We start from the raw sequence: 26101 nt of genomic DNA, 5'->3' as shown, positions 1-26101 counted from the left end.
CTTATATATATCCCATAGTTTGAACATCTCCAGGCAGGCAGATGGAGTTTAACGGGAACTATTACATCAACAGATGCTCCTACCTAGTTAGCACGGCTAAGACAGGGCAGAAACTGAGGGAAGGCAGGAAAACATGTTTTCTGAGGGAGCCACCATCTGCCAATTTGAGAAGCTGCTGTCACCGATGACTCAGTAGCACTTGAATATGTGCAAATATCACTAATAGCATTCTCAAGACAGCTATTATTATATATTAACTTTATTATAGCTGTGGACCAGCACTGAGACTACAGCAATAAGAAAGTACTGTAATTAATGAGGCTAAAAGGGAAATCACTTTAGAGTTAGTTGAGAAAGGGCAGTTATTTCTCTCGGGAACCTTTAGATACAAACCTGGGGTTCATCCTTCTTTTCCATCATATTCTGTTAAGAAAGGGACGTGTTTGTGGCAGGACAGCACACAGAACTTACCAGGGTTTGTAAATGATTGCCGGCAGCAGAGGTGAAGAGTTAGAGCCAAAGGCAAACCTAAATCTATGTCCCAGGCAGTTACCACTCCATAAAGAACCAGGTACACTCCAACAGGAGAACCTGCATCTCCCCTGCCCTCACTGATCACTATTGGGATCTCCTGCACGCCAAGTGCCAGGCCTGGAAGCATTCCCTTTGCAGTTCTGTTCCCATGTCTGCTCCCATGCCATTCCATCCTCTCCCTCCCCTGCCTTTCACCCCCTTCCCCGCAGCACAGTCTCATCCCAAACCACACATCCAGCCCAGCTCAGGGATCTTCCCTGTAGAGAGCAAGCAGGTTTGGGAAGAGCTGAGCTTCCTTGTGCCTGCTAAGGCTGAAAAAAATGGATCTGGCATTGCAGCTGGTGAAGGGAAGCCCCTCAGGGCCTGTGTCCTCCATCAGCAGCTGAGCGCTTGTGTTCACCCACTAGAGAGCGTGTGACTGCACAAAAGCAGCACAGCATCCAGGCTCCTGAGGGATCCCGTTGTTCCAGAGACATGCAGCAGCATCCTTTGTATTCTATTATGTTCTATTTATTAACAGAGTTCTTCAGAAAGCATCCTTAGAGTTCGTGGCTCTAGCTGGTCCCAGGGGATTCAATCCATCTCTTTGGCTCATCAGCCGAAGCCCTTTACCACATAGCAGCATTTACAGTGAGGGAAGTATCAAGTACCTCTTTCTCGCTCAGGAATTGCCTGGGAGCTGCTGGGACTTGCTGAGCTCAGCCTAAGGTCTGGGCAGTTTCCAGAGAGGCAGGAACAGAGCCAAGGAGTAGGAGCTGGCACAGGTCGGAGTTCACCCCGTTTTGTGCCAGCTGGGTGTTGCTGCTGTTCCTGAAGGGAACAGAAACACAGTTTTCTCTCCCTGTTCTGCACTTCACACAGTACAAAATAGCTCCACGTGGGCTTCACTGACATTTCTGAACTTCTGTTGTCTCAGCTGAGCCCACGGAACAAGAAACTCTCCCCCAAAGAGAAGAGCAAACAAAACAGTGCATAGAGTTCGTTTGCTCCCATACATCCCATCAGAGGAAAGGGGGATTTAACACAAGGGGGCTGCTGTGTTCCAAGCAGGATTATGCTAGTGAAACAGAGGAGCAGGGATTAGCAGGGGGTCTCCCAGTGTAACGTGCTACAAGCCCTACCTCTGATTTATGTGCTGCAAAACCTTTAACCAGCAAATCATCCCTGTGATAAGTGTTAGGTGCAAAGCTGCGGCTGGGTACCTGGGCACCACGGAAGCTGACAGGCATGAAGAAGTTGGGGTGTGAAGAGAGGAGAATCCTGGGACACTTCAGCACTAGAAGCAGCACAGGGGGGAGTTAAGATGAGCAGTTTCAGCTCTGCAGAGCTGGGCAGATGGCCTCCAGGCTGCCTGATGTACAAAGAGAGGTGAAATAAATCCCAACCCCCAAGTGAAGCTGTAAGAGAGCCCAGGAAACATCTGGGATCTGTTCCAGCTCAAGAGCACTGAAGTCATTTGCTTTAGCCACTGATTTCAGTTGGCTGAGGAATGAAAGCAGGGTGCTGAGACTGCTGCTGCCTGAAGAGCGGATGGGGAAGTCCTAGTCACTTCCTCCTGCAGATGTGAGGCTGCTTGCTGGGTACCACACAGCCCACACGCATCCTGCTCTCCATGCGTGCCAGCAGCAGGGATGGGAGACAGCGTTTTTCTTACTAGCTCTTAAAATAAGCCTGAGATGACTAAACTGCAGCAGTGCTACCTCAGGAATGAATAACTGCTTCGTTTGCTGAACATGGAGGACTTCTCTCTCCAGTCCTGTAATTACTACACTAAAAGGATGACCAAACTTAAACATAGAACACCCCCCAAATCCGACTCCTCCAAACTCTCAACCTCTCCTCCCACACTTGATACCCTGAACCTATCTCCAGATCACAGCAAACACCTTGGATCTCAGGATGCCCCACTACGACATGAGCAGGTCTTGCTCTGCCTCAATTAAAATACTGTGCAAGGAAGGAATAACACTGAGGTGCATTATACTTACACGAGTCAGGAGCATGTGCCAAGGTGAACATAGCCCTGAAGCCTAAGGTACGTGGGAGCTGCCAAAACTGTTCATTAGCTGACAGGATGAGGAGAAGTAATTGATGCATGAACAAAAGCAGCAACTCCCGAGAGCAAACCCAGCCTTGAAATCGCTCAGTGAAGAGTTACAAAGCGCAGATGGTCTTCTGTAACCAAAGAGACAGCTTAAAGGCTGAAGATCAAAGGTTGTTTAGCTGAGGAGGCAGCTTGCACAGCTTTATAGATATAGAAGGCAAATTCACTCCTGCCATCTCTGTGCAAGATGTCCTTCCTGTCCAGTAGAACAGCGCTTTGGCTGGCCTGCAAGTGGAAATGGCTTGAGCAAGTCAGAAGATGCCCCTATTCAGATACCTCGTGCTGCTCACAGTGGCCAAACCCAAATAACAATCAGCCAAGTTACACAAAACCCTACAGCAATGGGTAAAGCAGAGGCAAAGTAACAGCCTAGCAGGTACTTCCATCAAAAAGTGTTATCCCCAAAGAACTGCATTTCAGGACCGCTCCCCCCCCCAGGCTCCAGTTCAGAAAGGGCATCCCAAGGCAAAGAGAGCTTTGACAAACACCCACATTTAGTCCCGTGCTTTCATCACACATTTCACTGGGATTTAAATGTTGGCTTCATTTATGCACACTGAACTTTCCCAGTGCCCCACTGGATATGAGCCAGAGGAAATGGCTTGCAGCCTGCCCTGAAGAACCAGAGCATTTCACCTTTAACACCAATGATTACAGCAGTTTAAGCAGTTCCTAAAGGCAGTGATGCAGTAAGAAAATCCCTTTCCATCACCATTCCCTTTCAGGAAGGGCTCAGAATGATAAAGTGTTCACCCACACAACTGCCACAGGCAGAGTTTTGTCAGGTGCTGGCACAAGTCCCTCTCCAAGCTCCAGTCTGTGAGGATTTCTTCTTCCTTTACTATGTTCTTACCATGGAGCTTTGAGCAACCTGGTTTAGTGGAAGGTGTCCCTGCCTGTGGCAGAGGGTTGTAACTGGATGAGCTTTAAGGTCCCTTCCAACCCAAATCTTTCTATGTTCACATTTCAAGCATCTCAAAGGTTATTCAATTCCTACCTAGACTGACAGGGCTGTGTATCCTCGGAGCAAGTACTAAGCCTGAGAACTAATCAAGGGGTGTTGGAGCTCCCTGGTAGCACTGAGCAGCTACTCCACTGTTGACACCAGCTGCTGCTTGCTGGTAGTTCTACATCCTGCCAGGAGACAGCTCTCACACCAGCACTGCTCCAGGAGCCTGCTTGTGTCTCCAAGGGTGCATCTGCAAACAGAGCAGCACACACAGGGGTGAGTTTAACCACTGGAGTCTTTCTCTAGCCACATTTCCCAAGGAAACTAGAAATAGAGACTCCTTTGGCTATCTCCATGAGGTGATGGAGAGGATCCCCTGTGTTCAGGCAGCAGCACAGTTGGGGTAGCAGAGCTAGAAGGTATACAAAAGTGTTAAATAAAACCTTTGCAGTGCATACATAGCTGAGATACCTGCATGTGCCCAGAGTGAAGGTGTATTTGACTCGGGCTGAAGCTCATGATTCAGATTTCCCCTTCTATGCTTTGTTTTAATCAAGTTTGGGGCTTTATGAACTGGGAGGAGTAGAAGAATATAGCAACAAGAACATAGCAACCACGCATGCACAGATATACTGTTTTGTGGACAACGGTTTATTACACAATGAGTTTTCAAACAAAACAGGAAACTGTGACAAAGTAGTAGCTAAACGTTACGGTACCAGGCCATGGGTCAAGCTGTAATGCACCAGGTGTGAGTCACAGGACAGTTAATGCACAGGTACCTTTCAGTCATCAATAAATACTTCACTACTTGGTACCCTCCAGGAGCAAGGAGACAATCAAACTCCAGCTCCTTTGCAGGTTACCTCAAGCATTGCTGTCCCTCTGATGTAACTACATTAATATCCATGTACCTAAATCCACCTTCAGCCTGAAGATTGACACATCTAGTTAATGATGCAAACATTAACAAACCTAACGTGTCTGTTCTGACCAAACCATGCAACCTGGGTATGTAAAGCAGTTTGGCTGAGCAGAACTGACAGAGATCAATAGACTCTGCAGCAGGTAAAGAGCCTGGCAGCCAGCCCAGCCTGGGTCTATCCATTGCCCTTGTTCATCAAAGCACCGTATGGAAGTCACCTGCCTTTCCATAGAGGATCAGCTTCCACTGGAGGTGCCTGGACCTTCTGAGCAGGGTTTGTTGTCAGCTCTAAAGTCACCACAGAAAAGCTAGGGCTGTGTCCAGGAGCACCAGCTCTGGAGAACCCCAGTTTCCACTCACCTGGCCTATTCACTTTCAGCCTTCCTCATGCCTTGCTGTGTGACTACCTATCCAATGCTTCACGTGCTGTGAACAGGCCCTTTTCCTCACATCTCCACTTAGTGTTCTTCCAAAACCTGAAAAACCACCTTTCCAGAACTCAGAGCAGTAAAATCTTCAGTGTCTTTCCTATGGGAAAGATTATCCTACCAAGAACAATCCACCACAGCATGAACCTGGGACTTTGCTCCCTCTGAGCATTGTAGTTCTCTAAAAGACAAGAAGCAGCTCAGCTCAGGTTTGGTTTTCCTTGCACAGCTCTTCATCCATTTGTCAGCTGCTGCCACTCTGGACCTCTGACCATGGGAGAGGAGAATGCAGGCAAAGCTGACTGTCAGCTGCATCCAAGGGACTGGAATGTCAGTGACTGATCCTAATACATACATGAGGAAGGAAAGAAACTGAGGCTTGAAGGAGACATATTCTTAACACTGGAATATTAAACCATGATATCTTCAACCTCTGTAAAAGCCCCCTCTGCTCAGTTCATTTACATTACGTGTCATATACTCAACAGGAGGCTGCTACAACACGTATGAACACATAAGACCTTACTTGAGTGCAGGATGTAAGAAGAAATCCATGACACTGAACAACTGAGGCTGAAAGGAGAAAGGCATGTTTATCACTCTGGGGCTAATGGAGTTTTTAGTCATGTTATATGTCAGAAGACAAGGAAATTCATTTTCCATGTCACATCACAGATATTGCTGCTTAGAGAACCTGAGCTTGTCAGAGAGAAGGAATTCCAGTTCAACAGTATCATCAGTGGTCTCTACTGGTACATTACTCTCTTCCACAGGGGGTTGGCAGTTCCCTACTTCATGCCTTGAAGCTAATATCCCATTGCAGGAACACGCCTCTGGTTGTCTGATGCTGTCTGAGCAAACATGGTTTGGAAGGTAAATGCCTGGGCAGGAATTTGGCTGGCAGTGACTAGGGAGGAAGTATTCAGTTGCCACTGGACTCGATTCCATGTGATTAGGAAAACGATTATTGGCCAGGCAACAGGTCTGGAGGCAGTTGTTGGTTTTGAATCCATGATGAAGGCCCAGTTTAGCAATAAGGGGCTTCCCAACATTAACTTCCTTTCTTTCATCCATTGTATATTCTGTTCCTGGGTACTCATAGTGCAAGCAAACGGTGAAGATCAAGTGCTCCTGCAAAAGAGGAAGGAGGGAAGAAAAAGTTACACTTCTTCCCCAGATAGACAACACAGGAAACACTTAGAGCAGCACAGTCTTCTGCAGAAGAAGACTAACCTTTGCAGGAGCTAAAGACACGTATTGGGCAAGACTTGTTTACTGAGGACCTCTTTGGGGTTTTGGCTCACCTGATAGGGTTTATTTATAGAGGCACTTTGATTACACCAGCTGCCAAAAGCACTAGCAGTGAAATACCAAGTGATGTCCAGCAAAGGTGTTCATGACACAGATACAGAGATAAACTCAACAGTGCCACAGTGTCCTGAGGAGAACCTCATGCCCAAGAGCACAAGCTGTAATGGAAGGAGACGATACGTAATATATTCATCTCCTACTAATGACATGTAAGATGCTGCTCTGCTTCAGATCTGCTTCAGATCATCATCCTACAGGGCACAGTAACATCCCCACAGAGGGCAACAGATGATCCTCACAAAACTAATCACCTTGCCAAAGTACAGGCCTAGGAAATACAAAGTGCTCTGTACAACAGTGTCAGGATTGCACAGGCATTGATGAATAATCTATACTAACCCTTAGTTTCTGCAGTGAGCTTAGCCTGGTGTAGAGGCAGTGCTTGGGAAGGTCCTTTGAGACTAAATAGCTTCCAGTTTCCTCAGGAGTTCCTCTGTTGGCCTCTTTAGGATCCACATCCAGGTCCTTTTGCAGGGAAGAAAAGATGCAGTTTGACACGGACAAACCACAGGAGGGAGATCACCAAGAAGACAGCAAGAGGGAGCACTTACTAGTGCAAAGTCTGTAACGTAGGCTCTGCAAACCACTATCTCAGGTGGTTGCTTTACTATCCGTGTGTAGATGATCATGACGTTGGAAAACTCGGCTGCAAACCCCAGCTGGATCTGAACTCCACACTTGAATTCCAGGTACATGCTTTCTGGAAGCTCTGCAAGTAAATAACACAAAACTTAACCCGTGTGTTTTCTATTTACGATGGGTTTCAAAGTGTAGACCTCCTCTTGCCCTCCTCTGCCTGTCACTACAGACACTGCCAGAGAGCTGCCTCACCTTCATCAGAGAGCTGCCTCACCGTAGACATACCTTTATACAAATACAAAGGTTATTCTCTTCCCAAATTCCACATACATTCTCTCCTATGCATGGCTTAAAACAAACCACAACATTACGTCTTGGTAATCTTTGCTTTGCATTCCAGTCACGTAACACAGAAGAATTAAGGGCCGAGACCACAGATGAAAACCTCCATCTGTGATAGATGCTGCCTCCATCACCAGTTCACAAAGAGACTACTGGGAGCTTATCCCAGGAGGAGACGTCATACACGTCTCTCTTCCTCTTATTCTTCCCACCAGCACCCAAAAGCAGACTGTCCCATACCATGAGCTTTGGCCCACTGGAGGTTCCGTGCCTGGCTCTCTGCAGAAGATCCAGTCTGTTGGATGGGATCAGTCAGTGCCCTCTTCTCAGACAGACTGCTGCGGATCTCCAGAGCCTGCTTGCCTTTGGTAAGGTGACACTTGCCCATATCTAAAATGAGATGCACATAGTTAGTTTCAAAATGAACACTGCTGAAACTCTAACTGTATTGAATACACTGCTGTGGTTATGCCAGTGTCAGCACATCCATAAAAACATGTCGTTTTAGAAGCATTCATTGCTCAGCTATTCATCACTTCAGGATATAGCAGTGTGCCAGGTGCCTGCAGAGGATTTGTATGTGTCCTACTCAGCGTGCTCACATGTTCTTCAAAACCAGCCCCAGCGGTATCCCAGCTCTGATTCAGTAAGGTCCCAGTTCAAGTGACTCATTTCAAGCATGTGAATAAACCCATTGGAGAGGATTTCTAAAGATCTGGAAGCAAGCAGGGTATTTTTGGAGGTTGGAACCAGATGGTCTTTAAGGTCCCTCCCAACCCATTCTATGATTTAGGGGTCAATATCAGTTATTTAACATCACCACTGATGATTCTTGTGCCAAAGGCACCTAGCAAGAACAGCACTGCCAGCAAGCACTGACCATTCACATGAAGGCTCTTTACATGGAACACTGATTGTGAACAGTCCTCTGGAACACTTTCAGATGGCATCAGCACACTCCCAACACCCAATATCTGGTAATAGTGACAGCAGTGGTTGTCACACTGCCTGACAGATAAATCTGTCTTTCCACTTTGAGGTCAAGGATGAGATAAGCAATAGGTCACACAGAACATCTCCAGCATGTGACATTAGCCTGGCAGTATGGACAAAGCAAGAGGCAGCTGGATTTTACTCCTGCTTTGAATAGGCTGACAAGGAGAACGTGGGATAAAAACTAAGGATGTAGTATATACATTTACTACTGATGCTAAGATGATGGGATTGCAGGGAAACCACAGCAGAACATCACCCACAAAGAACAGAACCTTACACACACAGCTCTTTGTTAATGCTGCAGCTATTCCATGCTTTGAGCACATGTTTGCACAGAAGCAATACATCTCCCCTCAACAGTTTTCACCTCAGCGCTTCTCCCATCAGCTATACAAGACAATTACTGAAGCAGGCATATTAAAACAGTGCATTTCCCTTTATAGTGCACTTGTACCTTTGATTATCATCATCACTAGAGCACTCTTTGGTAGGTAGGACTCAGTTGTTTAAATGAAATGGAAGTGACTGGACACTAAAAGAGTGATTTTTATGGATGGGCAATTTAAATCTAAATGCAGAAGGACACTCAGAACAAAGAAGGTTCACTAAAAAGCAGAGGATAAAATTGATCAGTATTAAAGAAGCTCAAATCCCTTTATAATATCATGATCTTTGTTAATGTGCTGCCCAGCAGCACTCGCTTCTTGATAAAAGCTGCTGTTTAACAAAAGAGCTTAAAGCAGACACTTAAGCTGCTAGTAAATGGAGGCTGAGAAGAGTGCAGGAAGCTGGAGGAGCTCACCTTCTGCCACCTCATCGAGCAGCACAGTAATCTTCTTGTCTTCCAACAAGCGATCCTTCAGGAACTTCATGAAGATTCCATTGGCCAATCCTGACTGCTGGATTTCAAAAGCTTCTGCTCCCTGGCACCTGTGAGATCAGCAGTGTCAGACAAGGGAAAACACTGCAACACCTGCATGAGTAAGATCAACATGAGGACTACAGGAGTAGTTATGTTAGGAATGGGGGAAAGAAACCCCACAGTTTGAAACCCAGGTTGTGTCTAAGGCCAATCTGCTCTGCATGTCCATTTGCAAGCAACACATCGTGAGGAGAATTCACTTACAATCAGATCACAGACCAGAGCTGATGTCAAACTACTCAGATGAGTAGAGAACTCCTACAGGTAACCATGAGCAAAAGATCAGGAAACCTGCCCAGCTGTTCCTGGTTTGCTGAATGCACTGGTGTCACCCTGGATCTGCATGGGAACACTGGGAATCATTGCATATGCATTTCCACAGTCAGTTAGACTGTGGAATGATTCAAAGAAAGGAAAGACAAAGTCACAGATAGGGATATAAATGAGTGGTCTTTAACACCACAGTTAGTGTTTTCCTGTGACAGATTAGCTGTACAATCACTTCTGGCTTCAAACCTCTGTGGCACAGCAGGAGAAAGATTTCCTTACGTGGCATATCCAAAGACAATGTTGGCTGTAACCTTCAGAGCATCCAAGATGAGAATCGTGTCGTCGTATTCGTTTCTGCAACAAATGGCAAGACAGGAAAATACCATGTAGCAGACTGCAGTTATTCAAACACCAGCCAGCAGAGTTCAGAACAGTACTTCTCTTTCTCCTCTACAGTTCTGCAGTGAATCCTGACCGCTAACACACAGAGATCTTCACGGAGACAATGTGCAGACACAGTCGGGTATCACACACTACCCAGATGAGGGCAGGCTGCACTAACCAATCGAGTTTGGCTAAAATGGCTTCAAAAGTGATTTCTGATAACCAGGCAGTTTAGGGTGTAACAAAACCCATAGGAGTTCTTAGTTTTACTTGGGTTTTGGGGTTTTCCCCCCACAAACACAGCATAACGTAAGGCTTATGTAGCCATACTTTCACAGCAGACTGGGAAGCTGAATTGGGCCATTGGCATTTCATTAGCAATGACATTTAAAACATTAAAACATTAAAGCTGCAGCAATTTTCTCTTGCTAAACATTCCTCAGGGACCAATTTGCAGAAGTGCTGAGTGAAGAGTGATTTCAAGTGCAAGTTGAAGTAGTTTCTTCAGCTGGAAAGAAAACAGTGCTTTGTTTAGAAAAATCCAATAACCCAGTTGGGTTTGAAGCTCTAAAGAAAGATACAGCATCCCCAGCATAAAACCAGGGCACAGAATCAATGCCTCTGAAGAGATCTAAAAATAAGCGCTTCATTCGAGCCCTTCTGTCAAATTGATGTGCCTTTGATGATACGGATTCTCCTTCCTCCCTGTAATGATGAAGATGGTTAATGGTGCAAGGGGACAGTCTGATTCTTCTTCAAGATGCCCGATTCCATGATCTCAGTTTTATTAGATAAGACTGATGCTTTCTAACCTTTAAAGAACAACAAACAAAGATGAAATAAATGTCCTTCAGATCAAGAAGCAAGCGTCCACCCATGCAAACAAAGCCTAATCACCAGCTTCACGCTTCCATCCAAGGCCAAAGGCAAAATAAGCCTATGAATGAATCCCACTGACTTTAAGAACACTTGGTTTTAACGTGCTGCTGCAGTGAACTGAGCTTCACAGTTGGTTCCCAAACTACAGTCATTACACCCTTTCATGAGGCAAAACCATCCCTCAAGCACCCAGTGTCAGTCCTCACTATTCCTGTATGATGGGACTGTACCTTTTCCGACACATATCCAGCAGGAACACATTCAGTCCTGTCTCCTTCTCCTGCATCCGTTTGAGGATGTTCTGCACACACAGGCAGTTTGCAGAGCGATAGGGATTTGGTGCATCAATAGGAACCATGAAGCTGTTCCCATAGTTTTCATAGCCATGGCCAGCATAGTATAACAGACCTGAGAGTTCAAAACACACGTGACTAAAAACACAGCTCAAGAGTACATTGAATATTTTAGCATGTCAAACACTTCATGCATATGTGTCTGAGGGAGATTAACTTCATTCAAGCTACTCCAAGCAGGGTGTTTAACGCCTTCGTTAATACAGGAAAGAAGGGGAACCACATTAACATCAACTTCGCAACACAAAGACACAACAAATTAAAAGATACCAAGCAAAAACCTCATGCAATAGGATAAATGAGATACTGGCATCAATGTGTATGTCCCTACAAAACCTGAGTATTCAGCCCTGTGCTTTGTAAAGGAAACCAAGCCAGAACTACAGCTCTGCAGACCAAGCCTTTGGTTCTCTTTTCCTTCACTTCAATTCTTCACTTTACTTTTACTTTTACTTAAGCCCTCAAGTCATTAACAGCTACGCCAGGACCTTGCAAACTGCTCCATTCAATCAACAGGGCTGAATTCCTGTATATGGGAAACAGGCACAGGCAAGACAAGCGGGCAGCAAGTCCATGCAAGGGAAGTGGTGGGATGCAAGGCTTCACTTGAACAAAGAGCCTCAATCCAGCTACCAGAGGCTTGGGAAACAGCAACAGCTTTATTCAGTTAAAAGTCAGGTTTTTAAAGGGCACAGAATTGAAAGTGTATCATTACCTGGAGGTGTTCAAGGTTGGATGGGGTTGGAACAACCTGGTCTAGCGGAAGGTGTCCCTATTGGAACTGGATGAGCTTTAAGGTCCCTTCCAACCCAAATCAGCCTGACCCTGTGAATAACCTGAACAAATAAAGGTACTATTGGGCTATTTATAAGGTTCAAATGGTTACCTGAGACTAGGTAAATTCAAGAGAGTTAAAAAAATGAAGGTAAGCACCAAGTGCATGAGGGATGTCAGGTCCTAAGTTAAAAGGAAACAAATGTGATGTCCACAGAGTTTGGATCTGGACCCAAATCAAGGCTGTATTTGAGATTCTACAGATCAGGTTTATGTTAGATTAGTGATTGGACTGACTGAAGAAAATAAGCCTCTAATATAAGTCATGAGTATTTCCTCAATGAACAGAAATAGCTCAGAAATAACCACCACACTTCTTCCATATCCTTGGCAGGTGACTGTGCTGTGCTTATCTGATGAGTACCTGCAACAGTTAAGCTGCTGAGCTCAAGATCAGAAATAAATCTCTGCATACCCAAGGCAAGCACAGTAAACATGTTTGGAGGAACTCATTAGACACTTCGACACCATGATTTTAAGTAGGCTCAAGTTCCTCACAGAGGTCAGCATCTAAGTGGTATCTGCCTCTCTCTTAAAGAAAGCAGCCTAACAGCTATTTTTAGCCCTTAAATAGATGGGTCTGTGCTTTTACCCTTTGTGGAATACAATATTTATTGCTCTCTACCTTTAGAGGAACATAAACTAAGACATCAGAGGCGAAAAACATCATCACTTTGTCTCTTCTGGAACATTTCTTATCTGAAATGCCACTTTCCTGGCAGTTAGCAGGAATTACAATGTCCTATCGAGCATCAGGAATATGTGTAATAGGCACTAAATAGAAGTAGCCACTATGCCTCTTCTATTTGGAGCTGTGCCCACTAAAAAAGCAATAAATCATCCTCTATTTGTGCACCGACAGCATCTTTTATACGCCTGAAGCCATTAATATCCAGGAAGAACAAAGACCATTTACACTGAAAACACTACTCAAAGAATGCTCTCCTTACCTTCCAGAAATGCCAGCCTGCTGGAAAAACACAACTGCAAACATAAGCCTTAGAAGAGCTTTGCTATGGGGCTGGTGAGAAACTCATTAAAGCCTGTCAGTACTAAACTCATGTCCATTAGAGACAATTGTTAGAGAAAACAACTCGGAAGGTGCAAGACCCTAAAAGCTCACCCCAGTGCATAAGCACACCTCTTGCCAGGGCACAGAGAGAGACAACGGCTATCAGAGCGCCTGCTAAACCTCACCGCCCTACTTAGCCTTCGTGTCGTGCGAGTTTTGGCTCTGACATAAATACCCAAATGTCAGCTCAGCCAGTTCTGCTCAGGCAGAGCATCAGGTAACACTGCAGTGAGAAAGGCTCACTGAGAAACGATCTGACCTTGTGTTCCACAACAGAATCAGCTCGTGTTGTCTAGGGAGGGCACTGCTGCAGGAATCGTGCTGGTGAAACAGGACAGGTGGCACAACTTTGGGGTCTCTGTTCTACATCATTTCGGGTGGCATTTATGCAACTTAATGACCAACCAGTGGCAGCCAGCAGCACCCTCCTCAAAGCCCACACCAGAACTTCCCTTGCGCTCCAAGCCAGGTCATTCAAGGCCTTTCCAAGGAAGACATGAAGGTTTCTGCTCTGAGCATCAACCCCACAAGCTCTGTCTTGTGCTCTGACTCTCAAATAGTCTGTAAGGGATAATGTGAGTTCTTCTCTGGTTTATTCTACTTCTTTGAAGCGCACAGCCACAACTTACAGGAACTACACTGTCATTTACATAAACAAATTTCTTCTCAGTTTGCTTTGTGAAGCAGAAATCCAGGTTTGCACAACTCCCTGTCAAGGGCATCATGGATAAGTCTGTGCTTGCCAGGCTGGAATCACAGGAAGGATTAACCTCAAACCTTGGCACAAAGGAAGAGGGCTAAAAGACGTCCTGTTCTCCTGCCCTAACACACCTGGTATCAGAATGCAGCTCACTGTAAAGGCAAAGAAAAGCCTCCCTCTGCCTCTGTTCTTTACAGAGCAAGGACTGAGAGCAGAGCAGCACTTCCCAGAGAGAAGAAATCCAGAAGGAAAGAGCATTCTGCAGGCTTTCCAGCAGAATGGCAGGGGCTGAGTGCCACCAGCAAGCCCAGAGCACATTCCGTATATTCCATGCTGTTCCCCACCAGAAAAGTAACCCAGCCATCCAAGGATGCCAAGGAATTAGTCAGCCCTACCCAAACCATCATCTGCAGGCATGGGAAGGGAGGAGGACAAGGAGGAAGATGATGTTGAAAAGCTCTCCTAAAGGCAGCAAGGACTACTGCCCAGGACTACACCTAGTCTTGAAAGCTGTGTAACTGCAGTGTACAACCACTCTACTACTAGCTTGTTTCCATAATACACCAGTACAGTCAAAGGGCATGCTGGTGGGTGTTTTTAACTTTTCCTATTCTACATACATGCTATTTATCATGAAGTCTGTCTTGCTATCACTCAGAGTGAGCTGGCAGAGGTACACACCAGATGTGTGTGTACTTGATGCATCCCAAACCTGACCTGCTTCTGAGGGGTACCACATGCTCTTACCGTACACTCCTTTGTCCAAGAGGAGCAGAAACTCATCCACTGCATTTCTCATCTCGGGCTCAGTGAGATCCAGCAAGGAGACAACTTTGAAATCCAGCTGCCTCAGCAAGTTGGTCAGTTCATAGACATCCACCATGGGAGCCTTGAGCTGGGGATGGTTCCAGTAGCTCATATTCCCTATTAACAGGGCTACCTTGTCTGTTGCTGCAGAGAGAAAACAAAACCAAAACCACATCAGGTTTATATATTCCATGGGTTCAACTCCTTTAAACTGAAGTTGCTCAATTCAGGCACAATTATTTTATACAATTTTAAAGCACAGCTCCCGAATTCCCCCACGCAAGAAGACATTTCATGCACATGAAAGTTCTGATGGCCACTAAACCTTCCCCAAACCCTCACATTTTCTTCTGCTTCTTAAAACACAGACAAGAATCCACCACACACAAAGCACCACTTTCACATCTCCATCTTCCATGTCCCATCTCTCTCTAACATGGTACAATTAGGGGGAAACTTTTACAGGTCACAAGTAAAAAGTCTTTTCCCTGTTTGTTAAGGCTTCTTTTCACTTACACTCCTCTCACACTGAGGAACGTGCAAGTGGTACAGCTCTGACAGAGGCCAGCAGCCTCTCCACCTGGTTCAGCATCCAGAACAATATGCCTGAGCACACTTGAGTCTACCATGCAAGAATTCAGTTAAAACCCCCAGCAGCTATTCTTCCCAACATACATATGTTACCCATCTATCTTTATGAGCTTCAGCTCAGCATCAAAGCATCCATGCTGAGGAAGAGCTGAGCTTGCAGCGACACATCCCCTCAGCAGACTGCCTACCAATCCTTTCTATCACCCCACCCCAATACCACTACCTCCAACTGTCCAAGTATTCAAAGTAAGGGAGGAACATGCTGGCTAAGGCCCTGGCCAGAGGAATCTGAAACAGTAAACTGAAACAGATCAGAAGTTGTAGACACTCCACCGAGTCACTAAAAATACTGGTGCCCTCACCACATTTTACTCCTGAAAGGGCATGCAAGCATTAGAAAAGGCTATAAAAATACACAGAAGTCTCTCTCCCTGCAGATATTTATGTGTTGGTCACAATTATTTCACTAGCAGTGGCAGAAAAAGTCATGTTCTGAAGAAAAAGCTATTTCCTAGATGTGAAACGTGTATGTTCCTTACAGCTACAAACTACTTACCAACAGGTCTGTGATCTGCCTGCTCTTGCAGCTCTGCTTGAAAGAGATGGGAAGAGCAGCTCATCAGTAACTACAGTCATAGCTGGAGTGTCAGAAAAGAACTGCATGTCCTGTACAGCCACAGGCTATTGGCACTGCTATGCCTCATATATTACTGGCTTAAGACAGACAAGAAAATGCTCTTTCTTTTTGTTTTGGTGGGGTTTTACCTGGTTTCCTTCACCCTCTTTTCCAAGCTTATCACTCACCTGGTTTCTGAAGATCGCTGAGGTCTTCTGTGAAGAAACACACCAATAACATCAGTTTAAACAAGAAGAACCAATTATTTCATTAATAAAAATATGAGGGATTATTAACAGAAGCCAAAGTACCTTTCTAAAATACTTCTGGCTTTGCATTTCTGCAAATCTAAAGCTTTCATATGATTATTCCACATGCAGAGAAGAGAAAGCCCTACATCAATCTACTAAGCTCTCTACAGCCTTCTAATACAGTAGATCTCAACAGAAAAGGAGGAAACCCGTTCTGTGCCTCAGTCCCACAGGCATGCAAGCAGCCTGAATGAATAAGGAACAGAAGCACCCAGATGTGTGAAGGACAGCAACATCCTAAGCAAGAAATCTTACTTTGTAAAGCCCAGATTCCAGATACGATTGTCAAACACTCTGAGCTACCACAGGCAGGGTGTGGCCAGGGGGGATGCTCTAAGCAGCCTGACATCTTTATATATGATCCCCTGTGATGTAAATACTCGCTTTAAGATGCTCAAAGGGATGGTGTCAGCACTAAATTCTTCCTCCCTATTGCAGCAGTGCAAAGGAAAAGAGAAATCGTCCCAATAAGGGTGCTGGAAACAGCTCTCACAGACAGAGCTGACAGTGGAACTGCTCTATCCAGCTCTCTAAGGTCATCCAGGTTCCTAAACACCTTCAGCCTTTCCTGCCAGGATGTTGCCTCCTGAGCCCAGCCAAAGAAATCTCAACATCTTCCCGTGCCACTAGAAACAGGACACAAACCCAGTGCAAAAAAATCAACTTGAAATACTACAGAAGAAGAAAGCAGCTTGGTTTTCATCCCGTGTGCTTTAGATCGTGGTATTAAGGCAAGAAGAGAGAAGCACATGCAGAAGGAACACTGCATCACACGTTAGTGATTTCAAACAGACCGAAGCTCTTAACCCACGCATGCTTTTCAGCAACACGCCATCATCCCCATCATTTAGTCTTGCAACCGATTCACAACTGAAGACGTATTTACCTTCTGAGCACTCCACTGCCATAGCTTTCCTTCCTTGGGTTCAAGGGGGGAAAAATTGGAAGACAATTGCTCTCAGTTGTGACAGTGAGCACACAAAGTGGGAGAGAAAGTCACTTCTGAGCTTCTCTGCAGTCTGCCTCATTTCACAGCAGCAGCAATCAGCACTGACCACAACACTGTGTAGTATTACTAAGCCCCAGGAGTACTAAACTAGGCTATTTCTTAGGATATGCAAGAACTTTCCCTATGAATTATGCAACAGGATGATCTGGAAGCTGCACAAACAGATCTTTGCCTCGTTAGCTTACTTCAAATACAGGCACTCACACTAGATCATGTTATATTCGCTTGTTCTGCTTGCTGTGAATAACCTCACCTGTCCTCATTGCTGAAGGACTCAGTGTAACACAGTTTGTACCTCCAACAAGGGTTTATAGGCTTAGGGAAGGAACTGATACATCAGGTAACCTGTATCAAGCACAAAAACTCCTTACCTATAACAACTTCTATCTTGTCGCTGTCCTCATCTTCCTGGTCATTGAACACGTGACACCAGTACGTCCCTTGATGCTCCACATCCACATAAGTGACCTGCACAAGCATTGTCACAGTCATTCCACCAGACCCCAGGAGAATTCCTGTCTCAGTTTCATTTAATCCCACTTGCAAGAAAGGGTAAAATCTAAAAGCAAAGCCTGACCTAATCCAAAACTGCTGACACCCTCATTCCTCAGTGAGCAGAACAGCACATGCCTCCTAGCAATCCACCTCAGTGGCTTGAGATGCCTTAAGCACTGAATGCAAGAGCTCATACAAGTCAGAGTGCTCTGCAGGGCTTTCACTCTGCCCATATACTTCATCTGTGTCATGTCCCAGCAATCCAAAGTACACTATAGCCTTATATCCCATGACTACAACCTGGAATATGCTCAGGATTAAAACCATGCACCCAAGAGCCTCAGAACATTATAGGAAAGGGACTAAGAACCTCCAGTGAGCACTCCCATACCAGGTAGCCAAGGCTATGCATTAACTGGTTTTCCTCAGGGAAGCTTTATGTGGTGTTAAGCGGTTATGCACTAGTCCCCAGGGCTGGCCCCCAGTAACTTACCATATAGACATTTTTGCTCCCATTTGCCAAGGGAAATCCATTTCTGAACCACTGGTACTGAGGAATTGGGTTTCCAACAGCTCCGCACTCCAGCACCAAAGCACCCCCCACTGCCAGGCTTTGTGCCTGAGGCTGGACACAAATGCGCAGCTTGTTCCCAGGCAAACCAGTTAAGCTCCCTTAAAAAGTGAAAAAAGAGGGAAGAAAACAGGAAAGAAAGGGTGAGACACCATATAGGCTAATAAGAATTGATGATGTATGGTCACATCTTCCTGTAACTCCAACAGGCTGGTTTAATAGCAATGAAATTCAGCTACTTGTCCCTGAGGAGTACACTAAAAACATCAGCCACTGCCATGACCCAAATAGAAATGTCTTGGGGAACAAAGCTATTCAGAACACCTTAAATGCACTGAAGACTCATCCAGCTGCTGTGATGTAAGTTTCCACACATGATAAAATTCATCTTTAGGACATCCCCCACACAGAGGAGTGCTGCACTGAGAAGATTTGTGGTATCCACGTATCAGTTTAAGCGACACACACTCCAGCAAGCCCAGCCCCACTTGTAAAGGTCCCACCAGTGATCTTTTCTCTCAGCTGCAAGGTCACTCATCTCTGCTGTTAGTCTACATGTGCAGACACATGCTTTGTCATCAGGGCTGTTCGTGACTGACAGCCAGAGGGTGATGACATTTTCCTTTGCACAGTGAAATAAAGGGAGGCAGTGATCCAAGTATCTCTGTTCTACCAGTGGCTGAGATGCTTGGTGCATCATAAACTTGTGTTTCAGAAGTTGTAGTCAAACAGGATTAGTCTTTAAGGACAGGAACACAAAAGTTACAGGTAGTGAAAGATAACATGAGATTGAAAGATAACATGGTTTCTGTCTCCCTTACCTGCCATTTACAGGCCCTTGTTGGTACATCCTGTTGTACCACTCTCAACACACACTAACCAGCTTGTCCCTGTATCTTTTGGGATCGTGTCTGGCTGCCTCAGTGGTCCCAAGCTCACAAGACAGCTTTGGCAGAATGGAGCACGACTGAGCGCTCAAATAGAAAGCAATGAAAGAAGAGGAGGAGAAGAGTATCTGAAAAAAGAAAGCAACCAAAAGGGAGCAGGAAAAGGGGAAAGACAGACAGTAAGCAGCTGAAATGGAAGATTTCATACCTAGTCATCACTTACAGCAGTGGTATTGTCAGTATTGTCTAGTTCAACTGAAAAACCAGCAATCCCAGGCCAAATGTTCCAGGAGATGGAGAGTGTTCACTCAGTGCAAGCACTACGTGTTCCCCTTTAAGTCTCCTTGGGAGGACTCCAAGAGGGGAAATTACAGGAAGGAGCAATCTATCCTGCCGCTCATCCTTTCACCCATTACCAAGGCCTAAACACAGTAAAATTCACTCCCACTATAGTTCCTGGCTGGCCAAGAGTCATGGAACATAAATCAAGGCACTAGGCTGTGGATACCTGCTGCCCTTTAGGCTCCAAAACTCCTGTCACACGTGTGAAACAATATACTGCTGGTTTTCCTCAGAGATTCTTTGGAAGTAGTCATTATAAGGTTATTCATCTCAGCTTCCTGGTGCAAGCAGCAACATTTAAACCTGCAGGTTTCTAACTGAGTAGAGCCTGGAGTAGAAGCAGGAAAAGCAGAAGAAATCATTGCTTAGATAAGGGACTGGGAAGATGTGAAAAGGTCACCCTAAGTGACACTGCAATAGCTTTTTATCTTTTACCAGAAGAACAGTTCTCTCTGTCTCTTTTCCTGACATGAGTAATTTTTCTATGTGGGATGCAAGTAGAAAACACCTTTGACTCATGACAAGAGATGAAATAAGTACTCTTCACAGCCTGAAGGCACTGCAGTTGAGTTCTAGCTCACGCATCTTCAGGCCAATAGCAAGCAAGTCCAGGCTGTTTAATGAGGGAGTTTAGAAAGTGCAGGAGTCAATGCCTGTGTAATACTCCTGAGCATTCTGTAAAGCAAACAACAAAGAATACACACACCAGAAAACCCACAATGGAAGCAGAGCTGTCTTCAAGCCAGTGCCATAAATTCCTATGGACTTACACAGCGCAGCTCAATTACTAGGGCTCTTTAGGCAGGTTACACACACCTGACTGTTAGCTGACTGTTGATAAACCTCATGAAATGCAATTCCCACCAAAAAGACTCAGTTTCACTCAAGTGTTTCTTCCTCTCGTAAATTTATTTCAGTAACTTGTTGGCCTGCCTTCACTGCTAGATGGGTTGGTTATATGAAGTTGTAAAGAGTGCATTAGGCTGTGTATGGTTTTCATCAGGCCTCTTTCCCATCTGTGCAAGACAGCAACAGGGACCCTAGTCCTACACAGACTTTCAACAGGCAGGGGGTTGGCCACTCACCATCAGGTGTTCCCTGGAGATGACAGACTTCCAGGTGTGCCCAGCGACTGAACACGAAGGAGGATGCACTGTTCACTCGGCAGATGTAGAAGCCGGAGTCGTTCACACTCACTGGATTAAAAACCAACTCTGGGGAATTGCCATTGGGAACCTGAGGTACAGGTGAACCAAGGAAGAGGTTTAATCTAAACCTGGATCAAACCTGGAATGCTTATTTCAGTGCCCGTAGCACCAGCCTCAGCACCTTCCCTTGATGAAAACTTTGGGATGAGGAAGTCTTGTTCTGTGTCTTTAAGCAGCTTGGAGATAGGCTTCCTTCTAAAAACCATTCAGATGCCTCTACTTAAGACACTTCTGAGCTTTGAAGCCTGCTGAAAAGCTCTTCCTGAAATCAAGGATTTTTACTTTTCTCCACAAGTAACTTGGAAAGATTTCTTAAGCACCGTTCCAACCTGAGTGTGTGTTACATTCAGCTCTAGTCTCAGGATATATTCAACTATGATCAGGGAACTGCAACAGTCTTTCACAGACAAAGAATTTTTTACTATCTTTATACTTCCTGTCACATTCTAAGATTAGCCTCCAAGGATGGTCTGAATATAAGGAACCACCTTATTGTTTTACATATTGCTAGAGTTCTTATGCAGCATTTCTTACACTTCTATTTTATTAGTATATAGATCAATCTCCTCTCACTGCAAGTAAGTCTTTAAAAAGGTATCATCCCAAATCATTCCCTATTATTTCCACCATTAACCCCCCTGTATTCTGTATCAGCTATTACCTCTTTCTCCTGCTTGAACCACTGGTAATGCACAAATGGGTGTCCTGTTGCCCAGCAAGACAGCTTGACCATCTGTCCAGGGAGCACTGATTGAGAGTCTGGCTGCACAACAATCTTTATCGCTTTAAAGAAGAATTTACACACAGGAAGGTTATTAACGAAACCAATCCCACTACTGAAATGTGCATTTAAGCTGTTCTTTGAGCAAAGAGTTTCTGTCATTAAACAGATTTGGAAAAGAATTAGTTTGTACTGTGTATGCATACAGTTCCTACTTGTTATATGGCTTTGAGACATTCAGTTGTTAGGCTTCAGATTAAGATTAGGCACAGCCTGAGGATGGATCAGACGAGTAAGAGTTTAACTACAACGCAGTATGGGTTTCTGTTATTCCTCATGCAGCCTCCCTAGCCAAAACACTGCTTTCAGTGTTGCATCTGGCTTCTGTAGAGCACAGGGCTGGGGTTTTCTGTTGCCCACATGCAAGGTAAAACTTTCCACTTCAGATTTGAACTGCCAGGAAGGAGCATGAGTGAAATTCTGACACCAGTTTGATATCATCCAGTTATTTTCTTAACCTTGACTATCCCAGAGATCTTGTTACAGCATGACCCAAAACCAGATCCACTGGTACAACCAAGGTCATCAGAAGAGGATATTTTCCTAACAGAGAATTCTTGAGGAAAGAAACTGTAACAATGTGATCAATGGCTGAAACCTGAGCAGAAACCCCTGTGGTCTTTGTTAATCACACACTTTGTCTAGCAGGGAAATGGGCTCTGCTAACCTCCTCCACACACAATCCTATTCTGAAGTCACTGGTCACACAGGCAGCTACTCCAAAGCATCCATAAGACCTGAAAATTCCCTGTCTCTCTCTAAAACAAATTCCCTCTATACCCTAGCCCTGAAGATGACAACCTCAGCTCCTCACTGAACACTTCCTCTGCTGTTTTTCATAAAGGGAGTGTGTTAAGCACCAGCTTTGAGCATGACCATCACCTAACATTAGCCAAGACAGACAGGAATGATACTACTTCATTTGAATGGACAGAAAAACGAAGATGAGCTGCTTTTTCCAAAGGCTTCCACTTTGGTTCAATCCCTCCTCATCCACAACTAACACCTCCTAGGAAAGCAGATGAGCAAAACAAGTTCTCTGAAAGATCAGTATTCTGCACTCCTTGGAAGCATTACAAACCAGTTCTAAGAATCTGATTCATAGTTTCTTCACAGTTTAATTTATCTTCCTACCATTCATTCAATACTCTACAGCTACTTCCTGCAAAGCATCGCACAATGTAATGGTTCAGGACGAAAACCTCCTGGCTCCATTTTTGGAAAGGTTACAGAGATACACAAATTCTTCTTCATTTGCCTTGGAAAAGGCAAAGCTCAAGTTCTGAGCTCCTAATCTTCACTATAATCCAACTGCTATGTTCTTGGCTCACACACCAGTAAACATCTGCAGTCATCTCTGGAAATTCAGCCTCAGTTACTCTCATTGAGGTTGAAGTGCTCAGACCTGCCTGCAGAGGAAAAGCACCTCTCTGCTCTCGTCTCAATCACCACAACTCCTGAAGGCGGCACAAGGGCCAGGCTGTAATACCACAAACTGCACAGTAACCCTTTTGCCTCCTTAGCCCAGGAGAAAGCTCGCTCTCTTTCATTCATTTCCAGTAAGAAACAAGATAAAAAAGGGAAGGAAAGGCCAGAGAGGTGACCCAAGATGCCACAGCTTTCTCACTGCCAAAAAGGAGAAGCTTTAGAGTTATTATTACCACTATTTCATGTCTTTATAGGAAGAAGCTTTTCCATGGAGTGAATTCAATGTGACAGGAAAGTCTCTAAGCTCTGGGAGACAAACAAGGGCTGGGACTTGGTTCTGGGAGTTGCTGATTCTTCAAGAGATGCTTTGTATTGCTGCTAACAAAGCGTGTCGCAGCTTGTAACAATCCATCTCTGCCACAAAGGTACCAAAGTCGTGTCCCCAGAAGGAATACTCCAGTGTTTCCAGTTGCAGGAAAGCACAAACCGGAACTGACCTGAATGGCTGAGGCACTGGAGAGCCTCTGTGTGCTCCAGGGCCTGCAGGAACTGCATGAGCTCCACCACAGTGCAGCCACGATCTCCCAGGAGCTTGAGGAGACTCCAACTGGGACTTCCTTCTGGCTCCAGCACTTTGAGGGAACACTGCTCCAAATCCAGAGGGCTGCAAAGTAAGGGGAGAAAGACATGTAACAGACCTCTTTAGTGCTTCTTCCTCACAAAGGAGCAGAGTGAAACCCACAGGTGGGAAGTTCCCAGTTGGTCTGAAGGTATCTGCAGTATTTCCTGCAAGCTCTGGGAGTTCAGCAACACCTCCACAGACTGAGGGCGGTATTAGTGAGCTGTGTGCTGCAAGTGATGCTTGCACCTAACAGTTCTGACCCAATGTACTGAGAGATCTTCACTTTTTCACTTCTGACAGCACAAAAACAAGAGCAGCACCTTTCACTCTCATGTGCCTAATTCAGAAGCAGTAAAGAGTGAGTTAGAATCCAACTTGAAAGCCCAAGAAGACTTTGATTTTCAGAGAAGTTATTAAAACAAGCAACTGCTGCAGCTTAACTGATACACAGAGTGCAGTTATCTGCTTCCACACGTTCCTCTCTGGGTATAAATATGCAGAGTCTGGAATCTGGGTGTTAAGCCTTCTTTCAATCAGAGCAGATTAAAATAGCACAGGTAATAAGGACATGAATACAGCTATAGAAGAGAATGCCAGTTTATGTATTCCCACATCAATCAATGTTTCTTGCATTGGCTCACATGGAGATGAGAGATTTCCACTTACCAAGCACTTCATTGTATTTCACTAGGTAATACAGGAACACACAGCCCCAGGCCTCACAGAGGGGTCATGTTGTAGCCCTCGGGTTCTACTTCTCTATATTAACAAATACAGTTGTAACAGAGGAAGGACACAGCGTATATCCAGCGCTGCACTTGAAACACCTCATGGTTTTGAGGTACCACCCTCTAAACCAAACCCGAAAAGCCAGGGGAAGCGACCTACAGAACGCGACCTGGGAAGAAGGAGCTGAAGAGAACGGACGTGTTCTCTGTCCGGCTGCCTTCCCGCTGAGGGACAGGGATGCTTCCCAGCTCCAAAGGGGCAAAGCAGGATGCTACGCTGCTCCTACTCTGCTACTTCTTCGCTGGAAGCCCTCCAGCAAACACCTCCCAGGGACGGGCCATGACTTTACCTCGCATCCCCTCCACCCCCGCCCCATGCCCAGCGCCGGTCAAGGATGCTCCCGCTGCCGCAGGATGGAGGTCCGGGGCTCTGCGAGGGACAGCACGGCCCGGACAGCCACGGCCCCGGGCAGCAGCGGCAGCAGCCGCCGTTCCTCGCCCGAGCACAGCCCCACAGGCACCGGGCAGCGCAGCCCTGCCCCGGGCGGCCGCATCACCCACGGCCCTGCTGCTTTCGGCTCCGGAGGGACCCCGCGGCTTCCCCGCCCGGCCGCCCTCACCTCAGCCGGACCCTGCCGCTGCTCCCCGCCCGCTGCGCCAGGTCCCGCCAGCCCTTGCCGGGCGCCGCTCGGTCCAGGAGCTCGCTGAGCCTGCGGAGCAGCGGCGGGGCCAGGCCGCTGAGGGGCAGCGAGCCCCGGGCAGGCTCCGCCATCGCCGCCGCCGCCGCCGCCGCCGCCGCCTCCGCCCGCCCGGAAGGCCCCGCCGCGCGCAGCCGCCACGCGCCGCGCCGCTTCCCGCCCTTTCCTGAGGGGAGCTCCGGGGTGGGGAAGGCGGCCGGGGTGGTGCGAGGGAACCGGGCCGGGGATGGTGCGAGGGAACCGGGCCGGGGATGGTGCGAGGGAACCGGGCCGGGGATGGTGCGAGGGAACCGGGCCGGGGATGGTGCGAGGGAGCCGGGCCGGGGATGGTGCGAGGGAACCGGGCCGGGGTGGTGCGAGGGAACCGGGCCGGGGTGGTGCGAGGGAACCGGGCCGGGGATGGTGCGAGGGAACCGGGCCGGGGATGGTGCGAGGGAACCGGGCCGGGATGGTGCGAGGGAACCGGGCCGGGGTGGTGCGAGGGAACCGGGCCGGGGTGGTGCGAGGGAACCGGGCCGGGATGGTGCGAGGGAACCGGGCCGGGGTGGTGCGAGGGAACCGGGCCGTTGGATGGTGCGAGGGAACCGGGCCGTTGGATGGTGCGAGGGAACCGGGCCGGGATGGTGCGACGGAACCGGGCCGGGGTGGTGCGAGGGAACCGGGCCGTTGGATGGTGCGAGGGAACCGGGCCGGGGTGGTGCGAGGGAACCGGGCCGGGATGGTGCGAGGGAACCGGGCCGGGGTGATGCGAGGGAACCGGGCCGGGGTGGTGCGAGGGAACCGGGCCGGGGTGGTGCGAGGGAACCGGGCCGGGGATGGTGCGAGGGAACCGGGCCGGGGATGGTGCGAGGGAACCGGGCCGGGGATGGTGCGAGGGAACCGGGCCGGGGATGGTGCGAGGGAACCGGGCCGGGGATGGTGCGAGGGAACCGGGCCGGGGATGGTGCGAGGGAACCGGGCCGGGATGGTGCGAGGGAGCCGGGCCGGGGATGGTGCGAGGGAACCGGGCCGGGGATGGTGCGAGGGAACCGGGCCGGGGATGGAGTTCCCCGGTCTGAACGGGGGCCGTTGGAGGTGTGACCGGAGGGCAAACCGCGGGGCGGGATGTGGCCAGAGAGCGGGGCCAGGAGGGGGCACAGCAGGCAGGAATGGTACCGCAGCGGGGCAGGAGAGACGGCTTCCACCGCAGCCGTGGGCCCCTCTGCGGCACCGCTTCGCCGCCTGCTGTCGTTCGCAGGCGAACAAGTGCCCAGCTTCAAGGATCACAGCCTTGAAGTGTCTCCCGTTGAGGTAAAGGACGTGCGGCTTGGGAAGGGTCTCCCAAGGAGTCGTTCTGCTCCGTCGCTCCTCAGGGACCCATGAGCA

General features: G+C 47.2%; 1 protein-coding gene across 4 annotated transcripts; it reads right to left on the bottom strand.

The window, feature by feature from the left end:
* Positions 1-4217: 4217 nt before the first annotated feature.
* Positions 4218-24832, bottom strand: MALT1 (MALT1 paracaspase). 4 transcript variants are annotated; one of them, XM_061478882.1, is made up of 17 exons: positions 24659-24832; positions 23186-23352; positions 21141-21262; positions 20357-20507; positions 17965-18143; positions 17348-17444; positions 16854-16886; positions 15845-15871; positions 15597-15629; positions 14390-14593; positions 10914-11091; positions 9700-9774; positions 9031-9158; positions 7473-7622; positions 6863-7020; positions 6651-6776; positions 4218-6071 (listed from the first exon to the last, which is right to left on the bottom strand). In XM_061478882.1, the coding sequence occupies exons 1-17, from the start codon at positions 24808-24810 to the stop codon at positions 5610-5612; spliced, it is 2442 nt and encodes an 813-aa protein (XP_061334866.1). In that variant the 5' UTR covers positions 24811-24832; the 3' UTR covers positions 4218-5609. The 4 variants fall into 4 exon arrangements, with proteins under 4 accessions (XP_061334866.1, XP_061334868.1, XP_061334867.1 ...); XM_061478884.1 differs by lacking the exon at positions 15597-15629; XM_061478883.1 differs by lacking the exon at positions 16854-16886.
* Positions 24833-26101: the final 1269 nt, after the last annotated feature.

Source organism: Pezoporus flaviventris, unplaced genomic scaffold (genome assembly GCF_033815535.1).
Source record: "Pezoporus flaviventris isolate CSIRO_AGI_PZ_B2104156 unplaced genomic scaffold, CSIRO_AGI_Pfla_v1 ptg000132l, whole genome shotgun sequence".
In the NCBI taxonomy this organism is placed as follows: domain Eukaryota; kingdom Metazoa; phylum Chordata; class Aves; order Psittaciformes; family Psittacidae; genus Pezoporus; species Pezoporus flaviventris.
This window is presented reverse-complemented; position numbering and strand designations above follow the sequence as displayed.